General features: G+C 40.2%; 1 protein-coding gene across 1 annotated transcript; it reads right to left on the minus strand.

The window, feature by feature from the left end:
* Positions 1–13,337: 13,337 nt before the first annotated feature.
* On the minus strand, positions 13,338–22,225 carry LOC110877479 (adagio protein 1). The gene is made up of 2 exons (XM_022125628.2): positions 21,695–22,225; positions 13,338–15,428 (listed from the first exon to the last, which is right to left on the minus strand). The coding sequence occupies exons 1-2, from the start codon at positions 21,916–21,918 to the stop codon at positions 13,820–13,822; spliced, it is 1,833 nt and encodes a 610-aa protein (XP_021981320.1). The 5' UTR covers positions 21,919–22,225; the 3' UTR covers positions 13,338–13,819.
* Between the last annotated feature and the right edge of the window lie 374 nt (positions 22,226–22,599).

The raw sequence follows: 22,599 nt of genomic DNA on the forward strand, positions 1-22,599 counted from the left end.
GCCATCATGTAATCTCCCAATTTTACACGTAAATATACTCAATGTATGGGTGGGGAAAAATAAATTTCTGAGCCTTCACATAGGCTTGCCAATTTGGCTTGATGCTTGTACTAGAATGTACTCGAGGCTAGATCGCCTTGGTCATTATTTATTTCCTGCTACATTGGTTTTCATTAGCTTGACTCGCAGAGTCCACCGGGATTTCTGTGCACTACAAGTCGTTATTACGTGGGCCCCCGTAATAATAAATTATCTTGCACAGTTACCCCACATTTTCTCTCGTCCAAGCAGATGATCAACCAAGGAGCAACAGCAGGTGCATTGGCATGAACAGGGTCATGCTCCAATGCGGGGTCAAGAGCAACGCCTGGCTCAGGGCCACGGCTGGCTCCGGATCAACAAACTCCATCTCAAAAATCAGCTGGATCAACCATCACAGGGGGGGTTGCAGGATCCTCCAAGGGCTGGTCTAAGTGTATGAACTCAAGGTCATGGTCTGGATCAAAACCATATTGAAGAACAGGATCACCCTCAATACTGTGATCAACTCAAAGCTGTGTGCGGGAAACGGTGCAGCTAATGATGTCGTATCAGGGTCGGCGTCGTGTGAATGGTGCTGCACTCCCTGTATATGCGAAAATGCGGATATCGGAAACTCAATGAGTCTGGGACAGGGGAATGGGCATAAGTTTCCCCCGCAGGAGCGTCCGCAAGCAACAGGCTAATACCAGCAGCAATAGGGCCTCGCCCTCGAATGGGTCCTCCTCTAGTAGATCGTTATCGTCGACAGAGGCCATGTCGGGGGCATATCAACAATGGGATAAACGGCAAGGGGCACAGGGGCAGGGATCACCGCGAGTGGCAAATTCCCAACAAGATGACCATCAGTAGGCTCTGCTACGACTTCAGGCAGCGCAAAGGGCTGAATGTCGTCATTGTCTGTGCCGGTAGTATCGGAAATGTGCACCTCGTGCTCCGATGAACTATGTCGTCTGATGCTATGGCCATGGGATTCGTAGTGTCCATCTTTCTTGTACATGATGAAAGCATGACGTTTGTAACAAAAACACATATACGTATAACAATCAATCACATCAACATATAAACATGTTAGGCAGTAATAAGCAATCAAATAATTCTCCTAGTCCCACTAGCCTCCCAGCCTCCCAGACTGATATTCCTAGTCCCACTAGCCAAATTCCTCCCAGCCTCCAAGGCTGCTCTATCATCTACCTCGACCTCCTAGATCGAGCCTCGGCCTCCATGACCGAGCCTCAGCCTTCATGACTGAGCCTACTCTTCCTAGTCTCACTAGCCATCTACCTCGATCTCTAAGATCGAGCCTCGGCCTCCAAGACCGAGCCTAAAAATAATAAATAAAATGTGCTCAACATTTGTTTATAAAAAGGTTTTGGATCTGGACTTAAGTGGTATGCAGTAAAAATGTTTTCGTGAGAGCCCTAGTGATCATAGTCTAGACTCGAGAAGAAATCCTAGTTCGCTATGATCAGAGCTCTGATACCAAGCTGTCACACCCTGGCTTTGCGGAAGCGTGGTTATTTTGGTGTGACTTCTTAATACCATAGCTTAACCATAACAAAGCTATATGAAATAAAACCATGCAAGATCATCCATTTAATTAAGTTTTAAAAAGCAAATACAACAACACTGTCTCAATGGAAACACATCCTAACGACATTGTTCAACAACACAAACATTAACATGACATAAACACAATTTAAGGACTGTGACTTGTCCAGGAAAGAGTCACATTCCCCAAACCAGGATGACCTCGTAACTAGTGCAGCGGGAAAACGTGTCATACCGCGCCAGATCCTTTAATTCCCTGAAATACATGTAAGTTGAAAAATCAACAATAATGTTGAGCGAGTTCATGTGTTTAGTATGTGCGCGCGAATAAACCTTTATAATCATTGTAAGTGTGAATATTTTGTAAACTCTGGTATGAAAGCAAATAAGGAAACATATCAGTTAATGTGTAACCACATGGTCCAACCTGCGGGCGCATGGGAGGGGATAGGACAAGGTCACCTCATGGTCCAACCTGCGGGCACATGGGTGGTGTTACAACAAGGTCACCACATGGTCCAACCTGCGGGCGCATGGGTGGTGTTAAGACAAGGTCACCACATGGTCCAACCTTAGGGCGCATGGGTGGGGTTTGTTATGCTCAAATAGGCCTATCACTTGTATCCCTCGATCGTACTACGAGGACTAATGTTCTTAAGGTTTCACCTACCCAAATCACATAACCTAACAGTTCCTTCCTTAGCTGACCATACCATGTAAGAAATATTCGTAATCATAGTAACATGTATTTCACCCCCGCAGTTTAGAAAACTGAAAACAGTTATGAGAAAAGGGGGACATGAACTCACTGTCGATGCGTCTCTACCAAGTGCTCCAAATCGGGCAGCTGTGCAACGACCTACATGTGCTAATTCTATTAGACGGACGACCGTGCCTTAGCTTTATAGTTTAAGTTTTTGGGAAATAGTTAGACAACTATTTCGTGTTTACTTCTCGTATATACTTGGTAGTAAATCTCCTTCCCAAGGATGAGGGATTTAATACATGTGCGTTCGAATTATATCATTAAGTCTCACTTAATATATATTTATTTCTAATTCCAAAATATAAATATTTTTCTTAAAAATAGTATATTTTCACTTCACCTAATGTTCCCCAAAAATAATACGTCGATAAAATACGCGTTCATAAATATTTCCGTATAATGCGTAAGTTACGTTTTGTCATTCGAGTGGTAATAAATATTACCATTGTAACTTATATAGTTATCGTAGAGACGTTCGTATTATTTTGGATCTGTTAACGTCCGTAAATATTATTTTTACTCTAAAAATAATATTTATGTATTTTCACAAAATAATCATAAACAATGTTGTGAAAATATATACTTACCAAATATATATTTATCGCTTTAATTTTGTGAAAATCCCACCTCCGAATATTTGTAAATAAAGTCGTGGCGAAATATATTTTGAAAACATGTCGAAAAGATATTTCTAACACTTATAGTGAAAATAATTCTAAGTGTTAGGTTTTTAGAAAAATTTCGCCAGAGTTTCCTCTGTAACTGGAGGTGGCCACGCTTTCAAGCGTATCATTTTCTTTTACTAAATCAATTTCAACAACTTCTTTATTCAATCAAACAATTTCCGACACATCAAACTAGTCGACAAGTATGTAAATCGCATAATCACATGAACTTGTAGTTTTTCCGAAACTATAGTGTAAATCACATTATATTTAGTGGATCTTCATATAAAGTAATGTGATCTCGTAAAAACCTCGTTTTTAAAGTAAATCCATCTTTACAACTTCTCGTCATCTTTTACAAAGTTTGTTATTTTGTCGAAACTTTTCATTTCACAAGTGTTTACACACTTGTGGTTTATAAAAATCATGCTTGTTAGTGTAAGATCCATTTTTAGAAGACATGATTTCTTTAATATGTGGTTCTTTGAAAATACCACTTGCAGATACGTAGATCTGCTAGTTTTAAAACACCATTCCACAAGTAAAACATTTTTACACAAGTTCATGATTCGCGTGTGGTAGAGTTTCACCTTTTAACCCTTGTTCTATTCAAAACAACCTTATGTCATGATTCGTGATCATGACCAAACCGGGTTAAACGGTGATCCGAGCTACCACAACATAGATCGGGTCTAAATAATCACAAATTTCAATTACTACAACATTTACACAACTAGTGAGCTTTTAACCATCATTTTTCATGCTTTTAGTAGACTTTAATGCACCATTTTGTAAGATTCCGAGTTTTAACCGTTACAACACATATTAACCGCTTTAGATTAGTTCAAGTAAGTGTTTTAAGCATCATACCTCTAGCTCGAGGCTAGGGAAGAATCTACGCGCAAATGAGGTGGATAAAAGCTAGAGAAAGAGGTCCTTCGAGCTCCGAGTGCACCAAGCCTCCTAATACGTGACCCTTGATGCTTGTATGTGGTTGGAATGTGAAGATCAAAGCCGAACAATAGGATGGGTGTGGAGGGGATGTTCGGCCGAAGCCTCTTGAGGGAGAGAGAGATGAGTTTTTGTGGTGTTGTGTGTTGTGAGTGTTCATTTGTGCCAAACAAGTTACTTATAGACAATTTAGAGATTAAGGATCCATTGGTTCTTGTGTCCCCTTGATATCAAACAATCTTGATTAAAATAATAAAAAGGAACAAAGTGTGTCCCCTCCTAGTTTGGGGCCGGTTAGCAAGGGGGGGGGGGGTCTTGGTTGGATTGTAACTAATAGTTAGTTTAATAGTTAGGTTAAGTAGGTTAGTTAAGCACTTAACCCGGTTAGTTGTGTGTTATGTTTTATAGTGGGTGTTAGGGTTTTCAGGGACCCTAACTGGCTCAGAAAAAGATAAATAATGTTTATGGCAATATTTTCATGTTCCGGGTATAGTCCGGTTGTTCGGTTGGATAGTAATCCGTTAAAGCGCTTAACAAAGCTTTTAAGTGTCGTTAATACCCTTTTTAGTGACACAACCTATTCCCGACACCTTGGAAAGTGTCTAGTAACATTTTTCTCATGTTTTGGCACTTAACTAGCCAGCTAGAAGCTGAATTGTTCATTAAAGTGCTGTGTTTTGTGCTCAGTGTACGTTTTAGGCACATCCAGTCATCGTAACTTATTCCTAGATACGCAGTTCTACAACCCTTGTATCCCTACACTCACTATGGGTGTAGTAAAATATTTCTGGCTCATACAGGCCTTAGAGGCAGTATCTGCCTGATGCTGGCTTTATCAGCATGTTCAATAGGTTATCCGTTCATAGTGCTACTGTGCTTTTGTGCATCATGTTTGTCACTAGAGTTCAGCATGTAAATAATGTAGTGACAGCAAATAGAGTATGATGCAAGTATGTACAAGTATCAACAGTCAAGTAGCAGTTCATCAGTAATTCCAAGTAAGCACAGTAATTAAGCAGCAAATAAATCATTAATTAAATCGTACGGATACCTGGTTTAGTGAGGGTTGTCACACCACATTGGGTTCGGCTTCGGGTTGTGACGGTTGAGATCCGCCGGCTTGACCATAGCCGAAAGTGGGAGGAACAAACGGAGGGGCGCCGCTCAAGTAAGCCGCGTAAGTTAAAAAACTCGGGTCCATGTCTTGAAGGTTGTACGGGGTTTGCGGTTGGGTTGTGTTCGGGTTCGTGGGTCTTGCGGGGACACCAAAAGGGGGTCGGTATGGATGCATGATTGTATAAAAATGTAGGAGAAAGTGGGTGTTTTTTTATAAAAAATAGAAGAATGTAGGAGAAAGTGATTAGTTGTTGTATAAAAAATATGTTAAATGGGTTGATATATATAGTTGGGTTAATTTATTAAATTAAAAAAAAAATAAAAACGCATTTGACCGTTTGACAACGGTTGTTTTCCTCGATCCTCGCACAATTACGCGTTATAATAAAAACGCCGGACTGAATTATTTTGAAAAATAACGCCCGGTCACGCCCCCTGTAATGGTGACCGGGGCGTTATGAAGCGTTATTTTTGAAAAATTTTTAAAAAAAACGCCCCACTACGGGCGGTCTTATTTTGTGTTGTTAAATTTGATTTTCGCTTGTAATGTATTAGGTTGAGATTATTTTTGATACGTTCTATTGAATTTTTTTTTAACGTCCAACAAAAATTTTATTTAATTTTCTGAATTGGTCAACCACAAACTGTTAACCCGGTGATATTACATAGACACCAACATACAATACATCAAACCCCCATACACGATAAATCAAAATTACACCAACTGACCCACGTTAGGCTATAACATTTTGTTCTATTCCTTATCCAAAGATATCCATAGGTTTTAATTTCCTCTTTGATCTTCCCCAGGTTCGTTTGTTTGTTGTTAAAAACGACATCGTTTCGATTCTTCCAATCCACCCACAAAGTAATCTGGATGATTGAAAGCACCACCTTTCGCCGTTTTTGTGAACCTCAATACCTATTTTGCACATTTACTAGATCCTTAAGCTCAAGGACATAAAAAGAGCGAATTTTACACCATTGTCCAATGTAGTCCCACTCCTGCTGAGCCATTACACATGTCACAAACAAATGATTGGCACATTCGTCTCCGTCATTACAGAACCGACATGCAAATTGAATAATATTTTAGAATACTGAATTTTGAAAGCCATGTATTAGTTTTTCTTTTCAAAATCAAGCCAAACCAAGCCGAGCCTAAGCTTAGATTTCCAGCTCGATTTCAAATCCGAGTTGAGCCTGAGTTTTACCCTGGCTCGGGTCGTGACAGCCCTAATGGTCTCATTTTGGTGCATTGTTGTGGCAGTATTGGTATACAAACCACACAGCCAAATAACTTTAGGTGTGGGAGACTTCGGTCTCATAATGAGACCGTTGTAGTGGAGGATATCTACGTGACCCTCGGTTGATTTTATTTTGATCAGTGTAGCAACATCCAGAATGGCATGTAAAATACGGCAATTTGCATCTCATCATGAGCGTTCTAGTGATTAATAATGATTTGGCCAAACTGTTTCGTGTGTTAACACGAGCTATCGGATGTTCAACATTTATCCTGATAGGCATACATTAGCTCGAGATGTGATTTTTCCTTTATTATCTGTCCAGAGTTTTTGATTTAATTTTCTGGGAAGTTAGTAGGGTTGTAAACGAACCGAACGTTCAGCGAACAGTTCGTGAACCGTTTGGCGGGAAGTTCGTTTATGTTCGTTCGATTAGCTTAACGAACGAACACGAAAAAAAATTTTCGTTCGGTTAGCTTAGCGAACGAACACGAACATAGGTCTCGTTCGTTCGACTGCGTTCGTGAACGTTCGGTAATATGTTCGGTTACGTTCGTTCATGTTCGTTTGAATATATTAAAAAATAAAAAAATAATAAACCTTTTATCTAAAATCAAAGCGTATATTTGGTTGTAATTGTAATTGGTTTTTATTGATTATGAATAGAGAATACAAGGCCCTATATATAGATAAACTAATTACAGTTTAGTACCCTCAATAATAATAATCTTGTCTATCTAAACAATTTAGTCTAACATTCCCCCGCAAGTTGAGGGCGGGGAACGACCTGCAACTTGGACCGTAGAAACTCAAATCTTTGTGAAGATAAGGGCTTTGTAAACACATCAGCAATTTGATCATCAGTCGAGATAAACTTGACATTCAGATTTTCTTGAATAACTTGTTCACGAACAAAGTGGTAATCTACTTCAACATGCTTTGTGCGGGCATGAAACACTGGATTGGCAGAGAGATAGGTTGCACCAAGATTATCACACCAAAGCGTTGGTGCCTTGCTAACTAGACCGAGTTCATGAAGTAGAGATTTTAACCAGATCAGTTCTACGACAGTATCAGCAATAGCCTTATATTCGGATTATGTTGAAGATCGAGAGACAGTTCGTTGTTTGCGAGCAGACCAAGAAATAAGGTTGGAACCCAGATAGATAGCATATCCCCCCGTGGATCGACGATCAAGAGGGCAACCAGCCCAGTCAGAATCCGAGAATGCCTGAAGATTAGTAGCCCAATGGGAGTCAGAAAAGGCTTGTAGCCTGGACCCTGTGTCGTGACGAAATAGTAGGCCAAAATGAGCCGTGCCCTTCAGATAACGCAATATGCGCTTCACACCAGCCCAATGATTCTCGGTAGGAGCATGCATAAATTGGCACACCTTATTAACTGCAAAGGCAATGTCCGGGCGAGTTAAGGTTGCATATTGAAGAGCACCTACCGTCTGCCTGTATCTGGAAGGATCATCAAGTAAAGGACTATCATCAGGTAAGAAGACATGAGAGGTACTCATAGGGGATGATACGGGTTTGCAGTCTGCAAGACCTGCTCGGTGAAGAATATCAAGAATATATTTGCGTTGAGACAGAACCAGATCAGAACCATGATGCACCACTTCAATGCCCAAGAAATAATGTAACTGACCCAAATCTTTGAGTGCAAACATAGAGCTGAGATCTTTAATAACATCATTAACAGCCCTAGAGTGATTACCTGTAATGATAATGTCGTCTACATACACAAGAAGATAGACAAGCGTGCCACTTGAATTGAGAATGAATAGGGACGGGTCAGTTTTGGACCCGTGAAAGCCCAACTGAAGAAGAGCCATTGACAGTTTTGTAAACCAGGCACGAGGGGCTTGCTTGAGCCCATATAAGGACTTGTGTAATAAACACACATGATCTGGCCTGGTTTGATCAACGAAGCCAGGAGGTTGTCGCATATAAACTGTCTCTTGAAGATCACCATGCAGAAAGGCGTTTTGGACATCTAACTGTCTGAGAGACCACTTATATGTAACAGCAAGTGATAAGATAGTCCTAATAGTAGCAGGTTTGATTACTAGGCTGAAAGTCTCATGATAATCGACCCCATGTTGCTGGTGAAATCCTTTTGCCACAAGTCGTGCCTTGTACCTGCTAATCTTTCCATTTTGATCCGTTTTCAACCTGTAAACCCATTTACAATCAACGACGTTAGTATGAGGGGCAGGGGGAACTAATGTCCATGTCCCATTCCTATGTAGCGCTTCCAACTCGTCAGCCATGGCTTGGCGCCATTCTATAGACTTATTAGCAACGCTAAAAGAGGTGGGCTCAATGGGTAAGGTGGGGGTGGTGGTGGCAGTGTAGGCAGCGGGATCATAGCGAGTGGGTGGCTTGGGATGGGGACGTAGGTTGGGAGGCCGTGGTCTAGGAGTTGGGATTGATTTGGCCGCGTGCATGGTGGGTTCGGTTGAGGGTCCGGGAGACGAGTTAGTGGGTGGTGAAGTGGTTGCAGTTTCAGGTGAGATGGTGGCGGTTGGTAATGGATCCGTGGAGGGTGGTTGGGGTGGGATGGGTTCGGTTGGAAAACCGGGTGGTGGTTCAGGAAAGATGGATACATACGATGGTTCGGGCTGTGGTGAGGATTGGGTAGGTATGGGTGTGTGGTATGGAAAGATGTGTTCATTGAAGCGAACATGTCGGGCAATGTAGAGTCGTTCGGTGGATGGGTCAAAGCATCGGTAGCCATGGTAAACAGGGCTGTAGCCAAGAAAGACACACGGGGTGGATCGAAATTCAATCTTATGACGAGTGTACGGACGGAGATAAGGAAAACATTGGCATCCGAAAACACGAAGAAATGAGTAATCAGGTTTCCGTTTAAAAACATGTTCATACGGAGATTTGTTGGAGGAGACACGAGAGGGAAGACGGTTAATTAAGTAAACGGCTGTTTCAAAGGCAAATTGCCAGAAACGTTGGGGAAGACTGGAATGTGCAAGAAGAGTAAGTCCAGTTTCCACAACATGGCGATGACGACGCTCGACAATCCCATTTTGCTCACTTGTGTGAGGGCAAGAGCGTCGATGAATGATACCAAGACTAGTGCAAAAGGACGTAAGAGGACGAAACTCCCCTCCCCAATCAGATTGTATACTTTTTAGTTTGGTGTTAAATTGTCGTTCTGCCAATTTAATAAAGTTTGTTAGCACGTTGTAGACATCTGATTTTTGAACTAATGGATAAAACCACATATATCTAGAATGATGATCTACACATAATAAAAAGAAACGACAACCATCAAATGATAAATCGGGCGAAGGCCCCCAAACATCACAATAAACAAGGTCTAAAAAATTGGTACTCCGAAAAGTTGAGTCTGACAAAGATAATTTGGAAGACTTGCCTAATTGACACGAAGTACATAAATTATTAGAAAACTTGTCCGAAATGGGTAAAGAAAAACGTGAAACAATGGAACGAAAAACTTGAGCATGAGGATGTCCTAAACGTTGATGCCAAGTGGTGGAAGATGCTTTGACAGCAGTGAATGCCACCTTGGGAATAGACTTGAGCTGTGGCAGACGAATGGAGTACAAGCCCTATTCACTGGGACCCGTTAGGAGGGTAGTGCGTGTAGACTCGTCCTTCACAACAAAATAAGATGAGTGAAATTCAAAGAAAACATCATTATCAACACAAAATTTTTGAACAGACAAAAGATTTTGTTTTAGTTCAGGAACATGAAGTATATCGGATAATTTAAAGGTTTTGTTAGGTGAGAAAATGGTTGAGGATCCAATGTGAAAAATGGGTAGTGGGTTACCGTCACCAATAAGTAAAGAATCATTACCAAAGTAGGCTTCAGGGTTGTCAATGCCAGATAAGTCTGGGGTAGCATGTCCATTAGCTCCAGTATCGGGCTTCCAAGTAAGTCCTGATTGTGAGCCAGCATCTGAGGAAGTAGCATAATTTGCCTGTGGCGCTGCACGTGACTGATTGGGCTGATTAGGGCACTGAGACGGGAGATGACCAATGCCACAACGGTTACAGTGGCCATAAACAGTGTTTTGGGTTGAAACCCAAGAAAATTGACGTGTGCCACTAGTATCCCGATTGCGGTTATTTGGGTTAGCACGAGAGTTACCACGCGAAGGACCGCGAGAGCCACGGTTGCCACGATTGTTGTTAAATGACCGAGACCCAAAGTAAGCATGTGGTTGTACTGAAGGTGCAGGATTGAGCTGATAACCCAACTGAGAGGCCATGAGTTGAAGGGTATGAAGTTGCTGCTGTATGGTATCAATATTGGGCTGCTGAGTGGGTGTGACAACAGCCGAAAGGGGCTGCTGTGCTGGTGTGGCAGCCGCAAAAAGAGCATGTGGGACCTGCTGATTTGCAGCCAAGATCTCTGTGATCATAAAATCATGGTCACTTAGTAACCCATGGAGCTCGTTAAAGGTAACAGGAGGGGAACGAGCCAATAAGTTAGCCTTGAGGCCATTGTATTCTTCACGGAGTCCTGTAACAGTTAACATGACTAGGTCTTTATCCTTCATTGGTTCACCTATGTTGGCTAGAGCAGTAGCATACTCTTGGGCCCGTGCCAAGTAGTTGGCTGGTTTTTCATCACCTTTCATGGTGATTCTCAGTAACTGACTTTTGAAGGTAAATTCATGAGAGGAAGAAACAGGTGCATAAGCGCGTTCTAGTGATAACCATACCTCACGAGAAGTTTGACCTTGAACATGCTGAAAAGATTCTTCAGAGACTGTGTTGACAATAAGCATACGTACATGAGCATCATTAGCAATCCATGGAGCATAGCTAGGGTTGACAGTAGTTGTAGTTCCAGTTGTTACATTCTGTGACGGGCATGGGATGGTACCATCCACATAACCGAAAAGGTTATGCGAGGCAAGAAAGGGTTCGACTATCTGTTTCCAGTAGCCATAGTTTGTAGGTTTTAGAGTGAAACTGAATTTGTGAGAGTTGTGGGTAGCCTTTTCTTGATTTGTAAAGAGTGTAATGGCAGCCATAGGAATCAGTTAGGGTTGATTGATCAAAAAAGCTGCAGCCGAAAAAAAAAACTGTGAACAGTAAACGTGAACAGTACCGGTGAACAGTGACGGCAACAGTAAACGTGAACAGTACTGGTGAACAATGATGGCAGCTAGGGTTTGTATATTAGGGTTAGGATGGACCAGCTCTGATTCCAAATCAAAGCGTATATTTGGTTGTAATTGTAATTGGTTTTTATTGATTATGAATAGAGAATACAAGGCCCTATATATAGATAAACTAATTACAGTTTAGTACCCTCAATAATAATAATCTTGTCTATCTAAACAATTTAGTCTAACATCTAAACATATTGAAAACTTGAAAACCTATTTTTTTCTAAGTTAACTAAAATTTGGACATGCTAAGACATTTTTTGGATATTTAACTACTTATATCTAATGTTTAAGGCTAACAATATTTTTTTTTTATTTTCAAGTTAAATGTTCGTTTGCGTTCTTTTTTATTCGCTTGCTTTCGTTTGTGTTCGAGACCAGTGTTCACGAACTGTTCGTGAACAACTGAATTTCCTTAACGAGCGAACATGAACATAAACTTATGTTCGGTATGCGTTCGTGAACATTCGCGAACATGTTAATTTCCTTAACGAACGAACACGAACATAGCCTTGTTTGTGTTCGTTCGGTTCGTTTACAGCCCTAGAAGTTAGCTATCAGTTGTATTATTATTTGGGCTAATATCCCGGTAATTGTTAAATTTCATGTAGCTAAAAGCCTAAAATACCCACAGCATCAGCAAGTACGCATTAGTTAAGATCAAGAAATAGAGAAACGAGCCAGATAGAGGGTGTATGTAGAGGTGCACAGAACCGGGTTTTTTGAATACCCGGGTACGGGTATGACCGGGTATTGGTTTTTCGGGAATTGGCAATACCCGGGTCAAGTTCGGGGTGGGTATTGGTCAGGAAAACCATATCTGGTGTACCAAGTTCGGGTTCGGGTATTGTAAAACCCGGGTATATATAAAACCTAGGTATAAATTGGGTTGAAAAAAACCTGGGTTCGGGTTCTCACATTCAGGTTCGGGTTTACAATACCCGGTTTTTATAAAACCCGGGTCCTGGTTTTTTTCGGGTTCGGGTTTTTTGTGCACCTCTAGGTGTATGGGGCCACATATCTGATTAATATTAGCACAATATTTTTATGTTTCGAACTCCATTTATGGCAATCTATTTGACTCGGCATGTATACTCCCCTAGTGGAAATGATGGTGATGGCGCAACGATGACAAAGGGTGTGGTGGTGGCGACATGTGGTATTTGGTGGTTGAGGCGACAATGTTGGCAGAAACGAAGATGACGGTGGTATCGATGGCGGCAAGTGATGGTTGTGATTGGTGAAGGCGGCGGTGTAGACGATGTCAACGGCGACGGTTGTTGCAGCACCGACAATGGCATTAGCGTCAACGCCAGCAAAGAAGGTGGTGGGCATGCTAATTGTTGTAGTGGCGATGGCAGTGTTGGTGTTCGCTGTGGTGTTAGCAATGATCAATTGTCGTAGGTGAAGCCAACAGGATTCCACCTCTATTATAGACAAGAGTTGTTATTGTTAACAAGAATTTGAAGGCTGAAGCACTTTGGGTTCACACACACTTATTGCAAGTTGGATGAAAACAACCCTGTTTGTATTACATGATGCTAATAAATTTGTTTCTGGTCACAAGTTCAGTGTTGATGTTGTCTTATGGTTCCTAATTGTATATATGATAATAATAATTCATTCTGGATAGCTACAAAGCCCGACGGTTTCAATGCCGTTGGATCCTTGTTTCTGTGGCCAACTTGCTGATTTGGCACCCGAGAGGCGAGAGCTGGCTATGCCTCCTAAAAGTGTAATCTTTTTATTCGCTTATAAAATTTTTAGAAATAAAAGTACAAAAAAAAAACCATGAATCCAAAACCATCCAAATATGACAAGTCATATGACAAAACCACCAAAGGTATATATGTATATAGCCAGCCACTTAAAGCCATCGTGCCCCCACAAAAATAAAAGTCGTCATCCATGGCCAAACAAGGAGCTGGACCAAGTTCAAAAAGATGACGGCGATGGCTTCCCGGGAACATAGCAGAGGAGCTGAATACAGAGAGTTAAGGACAAATTTGTCATTTCCTATATACAACCAACATACAACCAACACAGGACCTTAAACCATAGCATTACAAGAGAGCTTACATTATGAAAAACAAGACCTAAGTATATTATAGTAATATAGTATTATACCCTATCCAATCTGTCAATTACTGCTTACCAAAAAACTAAGTACAAAACGTTTTCTGCACAAATCTGACAAAAATCGTACCTTAAAACGGAACACCCTCTTCGAGATCGCCACACACCTGTAAGTGTTGACCCGAGCAACCACACGTGTTGACTTTTTTGTACAAAAGCTTTTCGGATATGTTTAGATAACAGAACTTGCTAAAGATAGTTCATGAAGCTCACTTAGCATCCATTCCTCACCGGTTTGACCGCCAAGAACAATGGCTCGCGTACCGCCAACAACACACGTGCTATGACCCCAAGCGAACCGCGGTGGCAGCCCTGGTACGTTTAACATCCGCCATGTGGGTTTTTCCTCAGTGGGGTCAAGAATATAAAGCTGCGAGGCGGAATGAAGACCCGCAACGGAACCACCGAAGACTAGTATCCTGCCGCCAGGGAGGCTCACGGCTACATGGTCAAGCCGGGGCGGTGGAGCGATGCCACCTGGATTACCCGCACCGGGCATCCCACTTCCGGTCACGGATCTCCAACACGGTTCATCCTCACTCAAATCCATGGTGAAAACATCACTAGACCGGAACCTAAGAGGCCCGCTTTTAGCAAGACCGCCGAACATCAAGATTTTACGACCACCATACACCGATAAAGTGTGACCGAGACGAGAAGGTGGGGTCCATGTGACGGGTATCTCTCTCCAAATCGGTTTCTCCATAGAAAGATCAAGTAGAAAAGTATCGCTTAACAGTACACCGGAATCCGCACAACCACCCGAAACGATTAATTTTGTCCCGTCAAGAGTACAGGAACTATGCCATGATCGTGGAAGCGGAGGGGCTAAACCGGAAATTTCACGCCATGTTGGATGTTTGGCGTCCAAATCCAAGAGGAATACATCGTTAAGTAACCCTTGGGTCCCGCATCCTCCGAACACTACCAAATTAGAACCGTTTACACACGAAAGCGTATGACCCCAACGACCCGGTGGCGGTGAGGCAACTTTCACATGTTGCCACTCGGGTTTGCTAGAATTTAAATCCAGAACGAAAGTATCATTCATTGGTTGCATATTGACACCCTCACCGCCAAACAGAACTACACGGTTCCCAACCGCACACGCACTGAAATTACACCGTGACGGCTCGACAGCACCGCCAACGGACAGTTTCCGCCATGCAGCCGCTTCAAGAGTGGTGAGTTCTCTAGCCAACCGACCCCATCCTAACCTTTTAGCTCCGGGAACCGTTTCCAAAACCCGCGTCGTTTCACTACCCCACGCGTTCTGACAAACCATTCTCCATAAGTCTTCGTTCTTAGCCACCTCGTAGAACCGTCTGCAAACCGAACCGACAGATGCAATATCTCGTGGGGTTAACCGTGAGAGAATTTTAAGAGAAATCACTTCATCGCTTAATTGTAGAATCCCGGAAAGTCCGCGAGAAGAGTTGCGGGTCCCATCTGGAGTTAGCCGACAAGAGAGAAGACTAGACCGAAACGGGTCAGATGACTTCACGGTTCCTTTTGCTGTGGATCCGGTGAGTGGGCCCAGATCAAGATCGACTTCTGTGAAGAACTGTATACCGATAATATGTGTTATCGCGTCGTCATCGCCATATATAGGGGTCATACGCAACCGGTTCATTAATGGGGTACCGTCTTTTGTGAAATTTAATAATTCTCCTTTGAATTCAATCCCGTCCTCAAGGCATCTACGAATTTCCGAGACTACAGTGGAATCCACTAGAGGATGCCTTCTCTTTGCATATGGACCTCTGCATTGCAAGAACCGGCTGAAAACAAATACACAGATTAGACGAGATGAAAACAAATGTACTTTAGTCGTAAACACTGCAATAGCAATATAACATTTGAAGTTTTGAACAAATAATTCAATGTATGGTCTGAGGCGGGCAAAAGTATGAACATAAATTTCAATTCATGTATATAACTACCATTTTAGGGGGGTGTTTTTACAGCTTGTTGGGGCTTACTGAAATTTTGTAAAACCAATAGATGTCAACAGCTTAAGGAATTCAGTAAGTCATAAATTGAGTTGATAAACTCATAAGCTTATCGGGTTTCCAAAATTTCGATAAGCTCCAAAAATAACCGTTACCCAAATGCCCACTACATGGAAAAATGGCAACTTTACATGCTGAACAAAGTACAAATTGTTAAAAATGCTAACAGATTGTGTGGCTCTACGGGTTAGCATAGTCGTTAATAGCAGTAAGCTACGTAGCAACAGCGATGAAATAGCGGGCGCTATTTTATGTTTAGTGACACTAGAAGAAAATTTTAGAAATAAATTATATGTATACTATATCCAAATGTGTTGTTTTATACACTGATTTATATGTATATTTAACAAAAAACCTAAAATCCTGGTATATTTTATACCTATACAATCTCGCTATGTATAATAAAACAGAAAAAAAAAACCCCTAAAATCCCGCTATTTACCCGCTATGGAGGAGCCAAAATCAAATAGCGACACATGAATGCTTCGCTACGCTATTCGCTATAGCCCCCGCCATAGTTATCAAATGCGCTAGGCGCACTCTAGGCGCATAGGCCTCGCCTGTCGCCTAGGCGCAAAAAAAACGAGGGCCCGAGAAAAAAAAAGCGCACATTAATAAAAAAAATGCATTATGTATTGAAAAAGATGATAAATGTATCTTGTAGGTGTATAAATAAATATTACTCTCTAGATACATCTATAGAACTAATATAATTAGATATTAAAATTAAAATTATGTAGCTAGTTTCAAAAAATATTTAAACCTTTTAAAATAATCTTTGTAAAAGAAATTCTATCATATACAGATGTGTACTTGCTATAATAGTTTAAAATATTTTGAAATAAAAATGAATTTTGTTAACTATTTGGTATCACTGTTGTGCACAGTCCTTTCTGCAAAACAGTAGCTTTTTCTGCAACAAAACACTGTTAAGGTTAGTTTTTAAGCAAAAATCTGCTCTCCTCTTCAAAACACATACTCCTCCTTTCTGTAAATCACGTTGTCTTCCATTATTTTTCTTCTCATCTTCATCAAATTTCTGCTCTCCGATGATCCATTCACAACCACTGTCCAGACGAAAAATGGCACTAGTTTGCAAAAGTTCGCCGGAAACTGGTCAGGAATCCGGCCGGAATAGTCACCGGAAAGTCGTTTTTTGGCCGGAAGCTTACAAGAAGCGCGCCTTTGACGGTACAAGGCGGTATGGTTGCGCCTCGCCCGAAAATTGCGCCTAGGCGCACCAGGCGAGCGCTTTTGATAACCATGGCCCCCGCTATGAGCGCTATTAACAACTATGCCGGTTAGGTTGACCCAAGATACCTTTATAAATAATTAGCATATCAAATATGATTACCAAAACTGTAAAATCAGAGTATTTAGTTTTTTTCATAAAGCGATTCAAAAGGTTGATCCATCAAAAGTACACTTAACAAACTTTTGATCTATTTGGCACATTTAAATTTGACTCGTTGTATATAGATAGTCCAAATCAACCGTTTCTAAGCAAGTGTGCATAGGTGTCTCAAAAATGTCCCCTATAATGAGCATCACCAGTTTTAATACCGAAGAACTTTCTTCTGGAATTCAAAAGCACCTCTGCAGCCAAACTACAAGTCTATGTTTCTCTAACAAACTAAAAGAGACAGCAAGTTGATGAGAGTAAAAAATACTACAGGCTACCTCAGTTTCTTGCATTATGTTAGTCCCTACTATAATTATTTGTTCAGTGAGATACATAGATACTTTCCTAGTTTTCAGTTTATCATATTGTCCTGTTAGAAGCTACAAACAAATGACAGTTTACATTGTGTACAAGAATGCCCTCATATGAGTTTCATCAAAAGATCCCATTATATAAGAGATACCAGAAAAAAAAAAAAAAAAAAAAAAAAAGTGTCAAAACAGCATATGTATTTAAACTGCGTAAAAAACTAGGGGCTTCACCAATCCAAGTACAAAGAAACCAAGCCAGAATTATTGGACAGTTATTTCCTAAACTTTCATTAATTCCATCGTCTAGTTACTTTTTGTAGCTTCGTCACTAAAACAAGGTTAATTTCCTACCGCTTTGATCAAGTTTCCTCAAGGTATATCTCCTAATTCCTCACCTCAATAAGAAAGTGAGCGTTTTTGCAGATATGTAGATAGACTAAAATGCTACATATAGTATTATATTGAACTGTTACGGTAGGCCTTTGTGAAGTACCAACTTTTTATAATGTGCATTTAGTGCAGCTAATTAATAAGACACTACATCGCACTTCAGATTTACTTCAACAAAACAGTTTTACATGCATGACAGTCTATACGCTTGGTTTAGTCCCAAAAGCCAAGGCGCGCATTTATGCACAACCAAGTAAGCGTTATTTACAATCAGAAATTGTGTCTCATTAGTTTTACATATAGCATATCAACCTATATGTATTTATCAAGTTAACCTTTCATAACTTATGCATCCCTTTGATCTCTTAACACATAAACCTTCTACATACCCTAACTTTGACCGAATTTGACCCAGAACTACATGGAGAGTGCCTTTTCGCCCCTAATGTATTTTCCTGAGCCCATCGCCCCTCATTCTAAACCATTTAGCATGTTATTAAGTTTGTGAATGAAACATAAAGACGTAGCAGTATTTCTTTATACCTGGGATTAAGGATTAATCTATGCAGTTCATGTGGTAAAAAAAACGGATATCGGTCAAGGACCAATCTTTGAGATATAGGTTATCGCGGTGGGATATTGGTAATTTTAATATCATGCAGAATTTATATATAGCAATTTAACAATAACAATTCAGTATACTCTCCTACCGTTAACAAATTAACCTTTTGCAGCTTGCAAAACACTAACAATTGTAGCAAGTGAGAACTCATTAAGACTTAAACACTAACAATTAACAATAAAGACTTAAAACACTAATAGCAGCAATAAGAAGAAAAACGAATGGTAGAACTAAAAAGAAAGGTACTGATATCGGGAAAATCAGTGATATAGCTGTCAAATATCGGTACCGATATTCTGGCCAACATTTGACACCAACATTTTACATGGGGACCAATATCCGATATTAACTGCATATTCTTAAATTCTAAAAGAAGTGGCAGATAGAACTTGAAACTAGTGAGCTAATAATAATGTACTCAAAAGCACATTAGAGCCTCAACACCTAAATCATACGCCTTCAATCCTCACATTTCCAAGTTTCCAGTGCCGTGTTCACTCCATGGGGGTTTTAACTTTTGAAATTCTATTAAAGTGTAAAGACGAAAACTAAATATCAATAATAATATATATTCTGAATAAACATATAAATGCAGATGTAACGAAGATTGTGGGAGCAATCAACTAATGTACATACTGCACCATGCTTTAATACATGCAACGAGCAGTACATCTTCCAGTATAGGACTCTGTAAAAGTATTAGAAAATTTAATAAAAATGTTTAGAATTTGAACAAAGGCTGGGAGTGAACCTTAGCAATCTATCATGTTTAAGGCTTAATCTATTTACAGTACTGCGGGTCTTAATCTATTAGATCTATCAAAAAGATCTTCAAAAAAGTCCATACTCACAATCAACTCACTAACTTGGTAGTTTTCCAAAAGATTATAGCTTCAAATTCTCACTTCTCAGGCTGCTACTTGGGTTGGTGTACGGAAGGTTTGCACTTGATAAATAATCATACGGTTACAGACTTAATGCTTCATATTTCATACTGTTTTAAGCTCGTGATACAGAATGCGATTCCAAAGAAAAAAACACTGACGGAATAAAAATGGTCAAACGAGATCATCTGGTAGCTATCTGTAAGTATGAGCATGAACCAGGAAGACAGTATAACTGGGTTACAGCTAGAACTAGAAGCACCAAAAAAATGTTTATTTCTGATGAGCAAGCAAGGTAAACTACTAGACCAGGCGACCAGCAAATTTTAATCCAGGTCATCTTCAAACCGTACTATGTTTTTGTCAAGATAACAGAATAATGTAGTTTAATCCAATCCTTGTTTCATTAATACAGTTTTAAAATACCAGACATCAGATACAGTTGCCAAGCTGTTAATGATGAATGAAACTGGCACCATCATCTGGGAGGAAGCATACACAAATCAATAAGTGGACCAAAACAACCCAGAAAAATAATATTTAAGTTACTTCTATGAATAAGTAAGAATACACTTTTTTACCATATAAAATATAAGAACATGAAAAAGCAACTTTCTAGACTTGGTGCACTCAAATTGGTACAACAACTGCACAAGCATACACACGGTAGAAAAAGAATCAAACTATCGTTCCTATTCTATTCTAAGAAGCCACTCATTTCTTCAATCTCCATTGCCTTAAAAGTGTTTTGGACATGCCAATAAATAGTAGAAATTAAAAAGTTCAGCTTGATGTTGCATCTATCATGCCATTATATACTACTGAAAGAGATTCTATCGATTATATCAACCATTATAGCAAAAAAACAGCATCTTTTAGCCATCCATGAGAACTTGAAACTCCTAATTGTATGTTGCTCCTTCTAATTAGTGTCCTATGCAGGTTACCTTCCTCTTATCTTCACGTCTCTAGAATGTTTTATCTATCACTGTAATACTTTTTCACCATTTTCTGTTACTGGTAGCTTAACTATATTTCTAGTACTTTTAGGTTTCTGCTACGTAGATTCCATGAGAAGCACTCTTATGTTTCTAAATTCTAACCAAGCAGTTGATGCGGTAAAAAAATCGGATATCAGTCAAGGACCGATATTTGATATATCGTAATTGCAGTGGGATATCGGTAATTTTAATATCATGCTGAATTTATATATAGCAATTTAACACTAACAATTCAGTATACTCTCCTACCATTAACAAATTAACCTTTTGCAACTTGTAACACACTAACAATTGTAGCAAGTAGAAACTGGTTATGATTTGAAACACTAACATTTAACACCAACAATAAGCAATTAGGACTTAAAACACTAATAGCAGCAACCCAATAAAAAAAGATGAATGGTAGAACTAAGAAGAAAGGCACTGATATGGGGAAATCGGTGAGATATCGGTCCAGTATAGGTCAATATCGCCGATAATATCGGTACCAATATTCTAACCGATATTTTGCACCGATATCTCACCAAGGGACCAATAACTGATATATTGTTGATATTAACTGCATATGTTTCTAATATACTTTTCAGGTCCAGGTATGTTTTGAAGCCAAGGGCCTCCCTAGAGCAGCCTGATATGACTCCCCCTTATCAGCGGGTCGACCCTTCTGAGTCCAACAGGTCCCAGTTCAGTTATCATGACCCATTCAATCAGAAGCAAAGGTTTAGGACTGATTTAGCGCGCGCGCGCGGGGAGTCAACGCAGGAGGCTGAATGTAGGGACTAAATTTTAAGATTAGTAACTGTTCTATTTACATTTAAACATTCCATTTCCTGTTCTAGTTTTTCATGTCTTGTTTATTTTAACTATCAAGTATTCTTGTATTGGAGATCAGCCCCTCCCAAATCGAGCCAACTCTATTAGTTATTCAATAAATCAAACTTTAATTTAATTTTCAAGTAATCTATAATCTACCACAGCCTCTCTATCCTCCAAGATAGAGGTATGATTTGCCTACATCCCACCCTCCCCATACCCTATTCATAGCGTTGCTACGGGCAAGATTTTACTGAGTATGATTGATTGACTAACACTGTTCTTTCTTTATTCTAAAGAGTAAAGAGACCTAATGCCCCTAAGCATAAGCACCAGAATAAACTCAAAGATTTCAAATGCAAACCAAAAGCAATACTACTATGTTTAACTGTTCCAGTCCAGACCTATACTCAACTATTTCAAATCTTCAATACAAACGCCCTAGTTATCGCCTTATCCGTATAACAAAACAGAACCATAGCATCTACAACAAGTCAACAACATATAATATTAATTCAACTCCTTTCAATCCCTAACCAAAAAGCCCTACAACACACAAACCCTAACCAACAACATCATACATATAACATAATATCCAAACACACAACTCACCAGTTCCGACCGAGGACTTCTTCAGCACGATAACCAGTAATAATCTCAAAAACCGAATTCACATAAATAATAGGATTATCAGGCTCCAAAGCATCAGTAACAACGAATCCACACGGCGCCGGTTGAAGCAAGCTATCAACGGGAAACGGCAATGGACCTCCATCGTTCAACAAGAATCCTTCGTCGTCTCCGCTCAGATCAGAGTCGCTACTATCCCACTCCATAAAAAGCAAACAAATTATCGAGAAACTGATGATTTACCCCATGAAAACGGCTCAAATTGAGCTCTGAAAATGGCGGAAAGTGAGCGATTGATGATTAGGTTGGGTGTGGAAGAAGATTACGAGAAAAATTGAGTGGATTTTGGTGGAATTTGAGAGGAATTAGGGTTTTTGTGTGAGAAATTTGGGTGTTTTGTGTGTGGGTGTTGTGAAATGAGTGGTGAGGACGAAGTTTGGCAATACCGACCTAATCAAAGGGGAACGGTGAGGAGGTTAGCTTACACCCACCGTCATATGTTTGTTTTAGACTTTTAGAGCGTCTGTGGGTTGACGGGTTTAAAGTAGGGGACCCGAACTCGAACCCGAATTCGAAAAAAACCCCGAATCTGGGTATTAGAAAAATTTGGTTTTTTAAACTCGAACGCGACCCTACCCGTAGGGTAGGGACTGGGTATGCATATTTTGTTCAATACCCGAACCCGAGTTTTTTCGTACCGGGGTTTTCATCATACCCGATTTTCCATAAAACTCGTACCCGGGTTTTTGTAATACCCATACCCGGGTTCTCGTAATACCCGCACCTGGGTTTTCGGAATATCCGTTGTGTACAACAACTATCTTTGAATGTTTAGAGCTTGTGTAAGGCTTTTTTGGCAAATTTCAAGGCATACTAAAGAGGTATGG

The sequence above is a fragment of the Helianthus annuus genome, chromosome 9 (genome assembly GCF_002127325.2).
Source record: "Helianthus annuus cultivar XRQ/B chromosome 9, HanXRQr2.0-SUNRISE, whole genome shotgun sequence".
Taxonomy (NCBI): domain Eukaryota; kingdom Viridiplantae; phylum Streptophyta; class Magnoliopsida; order Asterales; family Asteraceae; genus Helianthus; species Helianthus annuus.

Coding starts and splice junctions, on each gene's coding strand:
- LOC110877479 (XM_022125628.2), bottom strand. CDS start 21,918: ATGGAGTGGGATAGTAGCGACTCTGATCTGAGCGGAGACGACGAAGGA. Junction 15,429..21,694: donor GAAGTCCTCGGTCGGAACTG/GTGAGTTGTGTG, acceptor ATTTGTTTTCAG/CCGGTTCTTGCAATGCAGAG.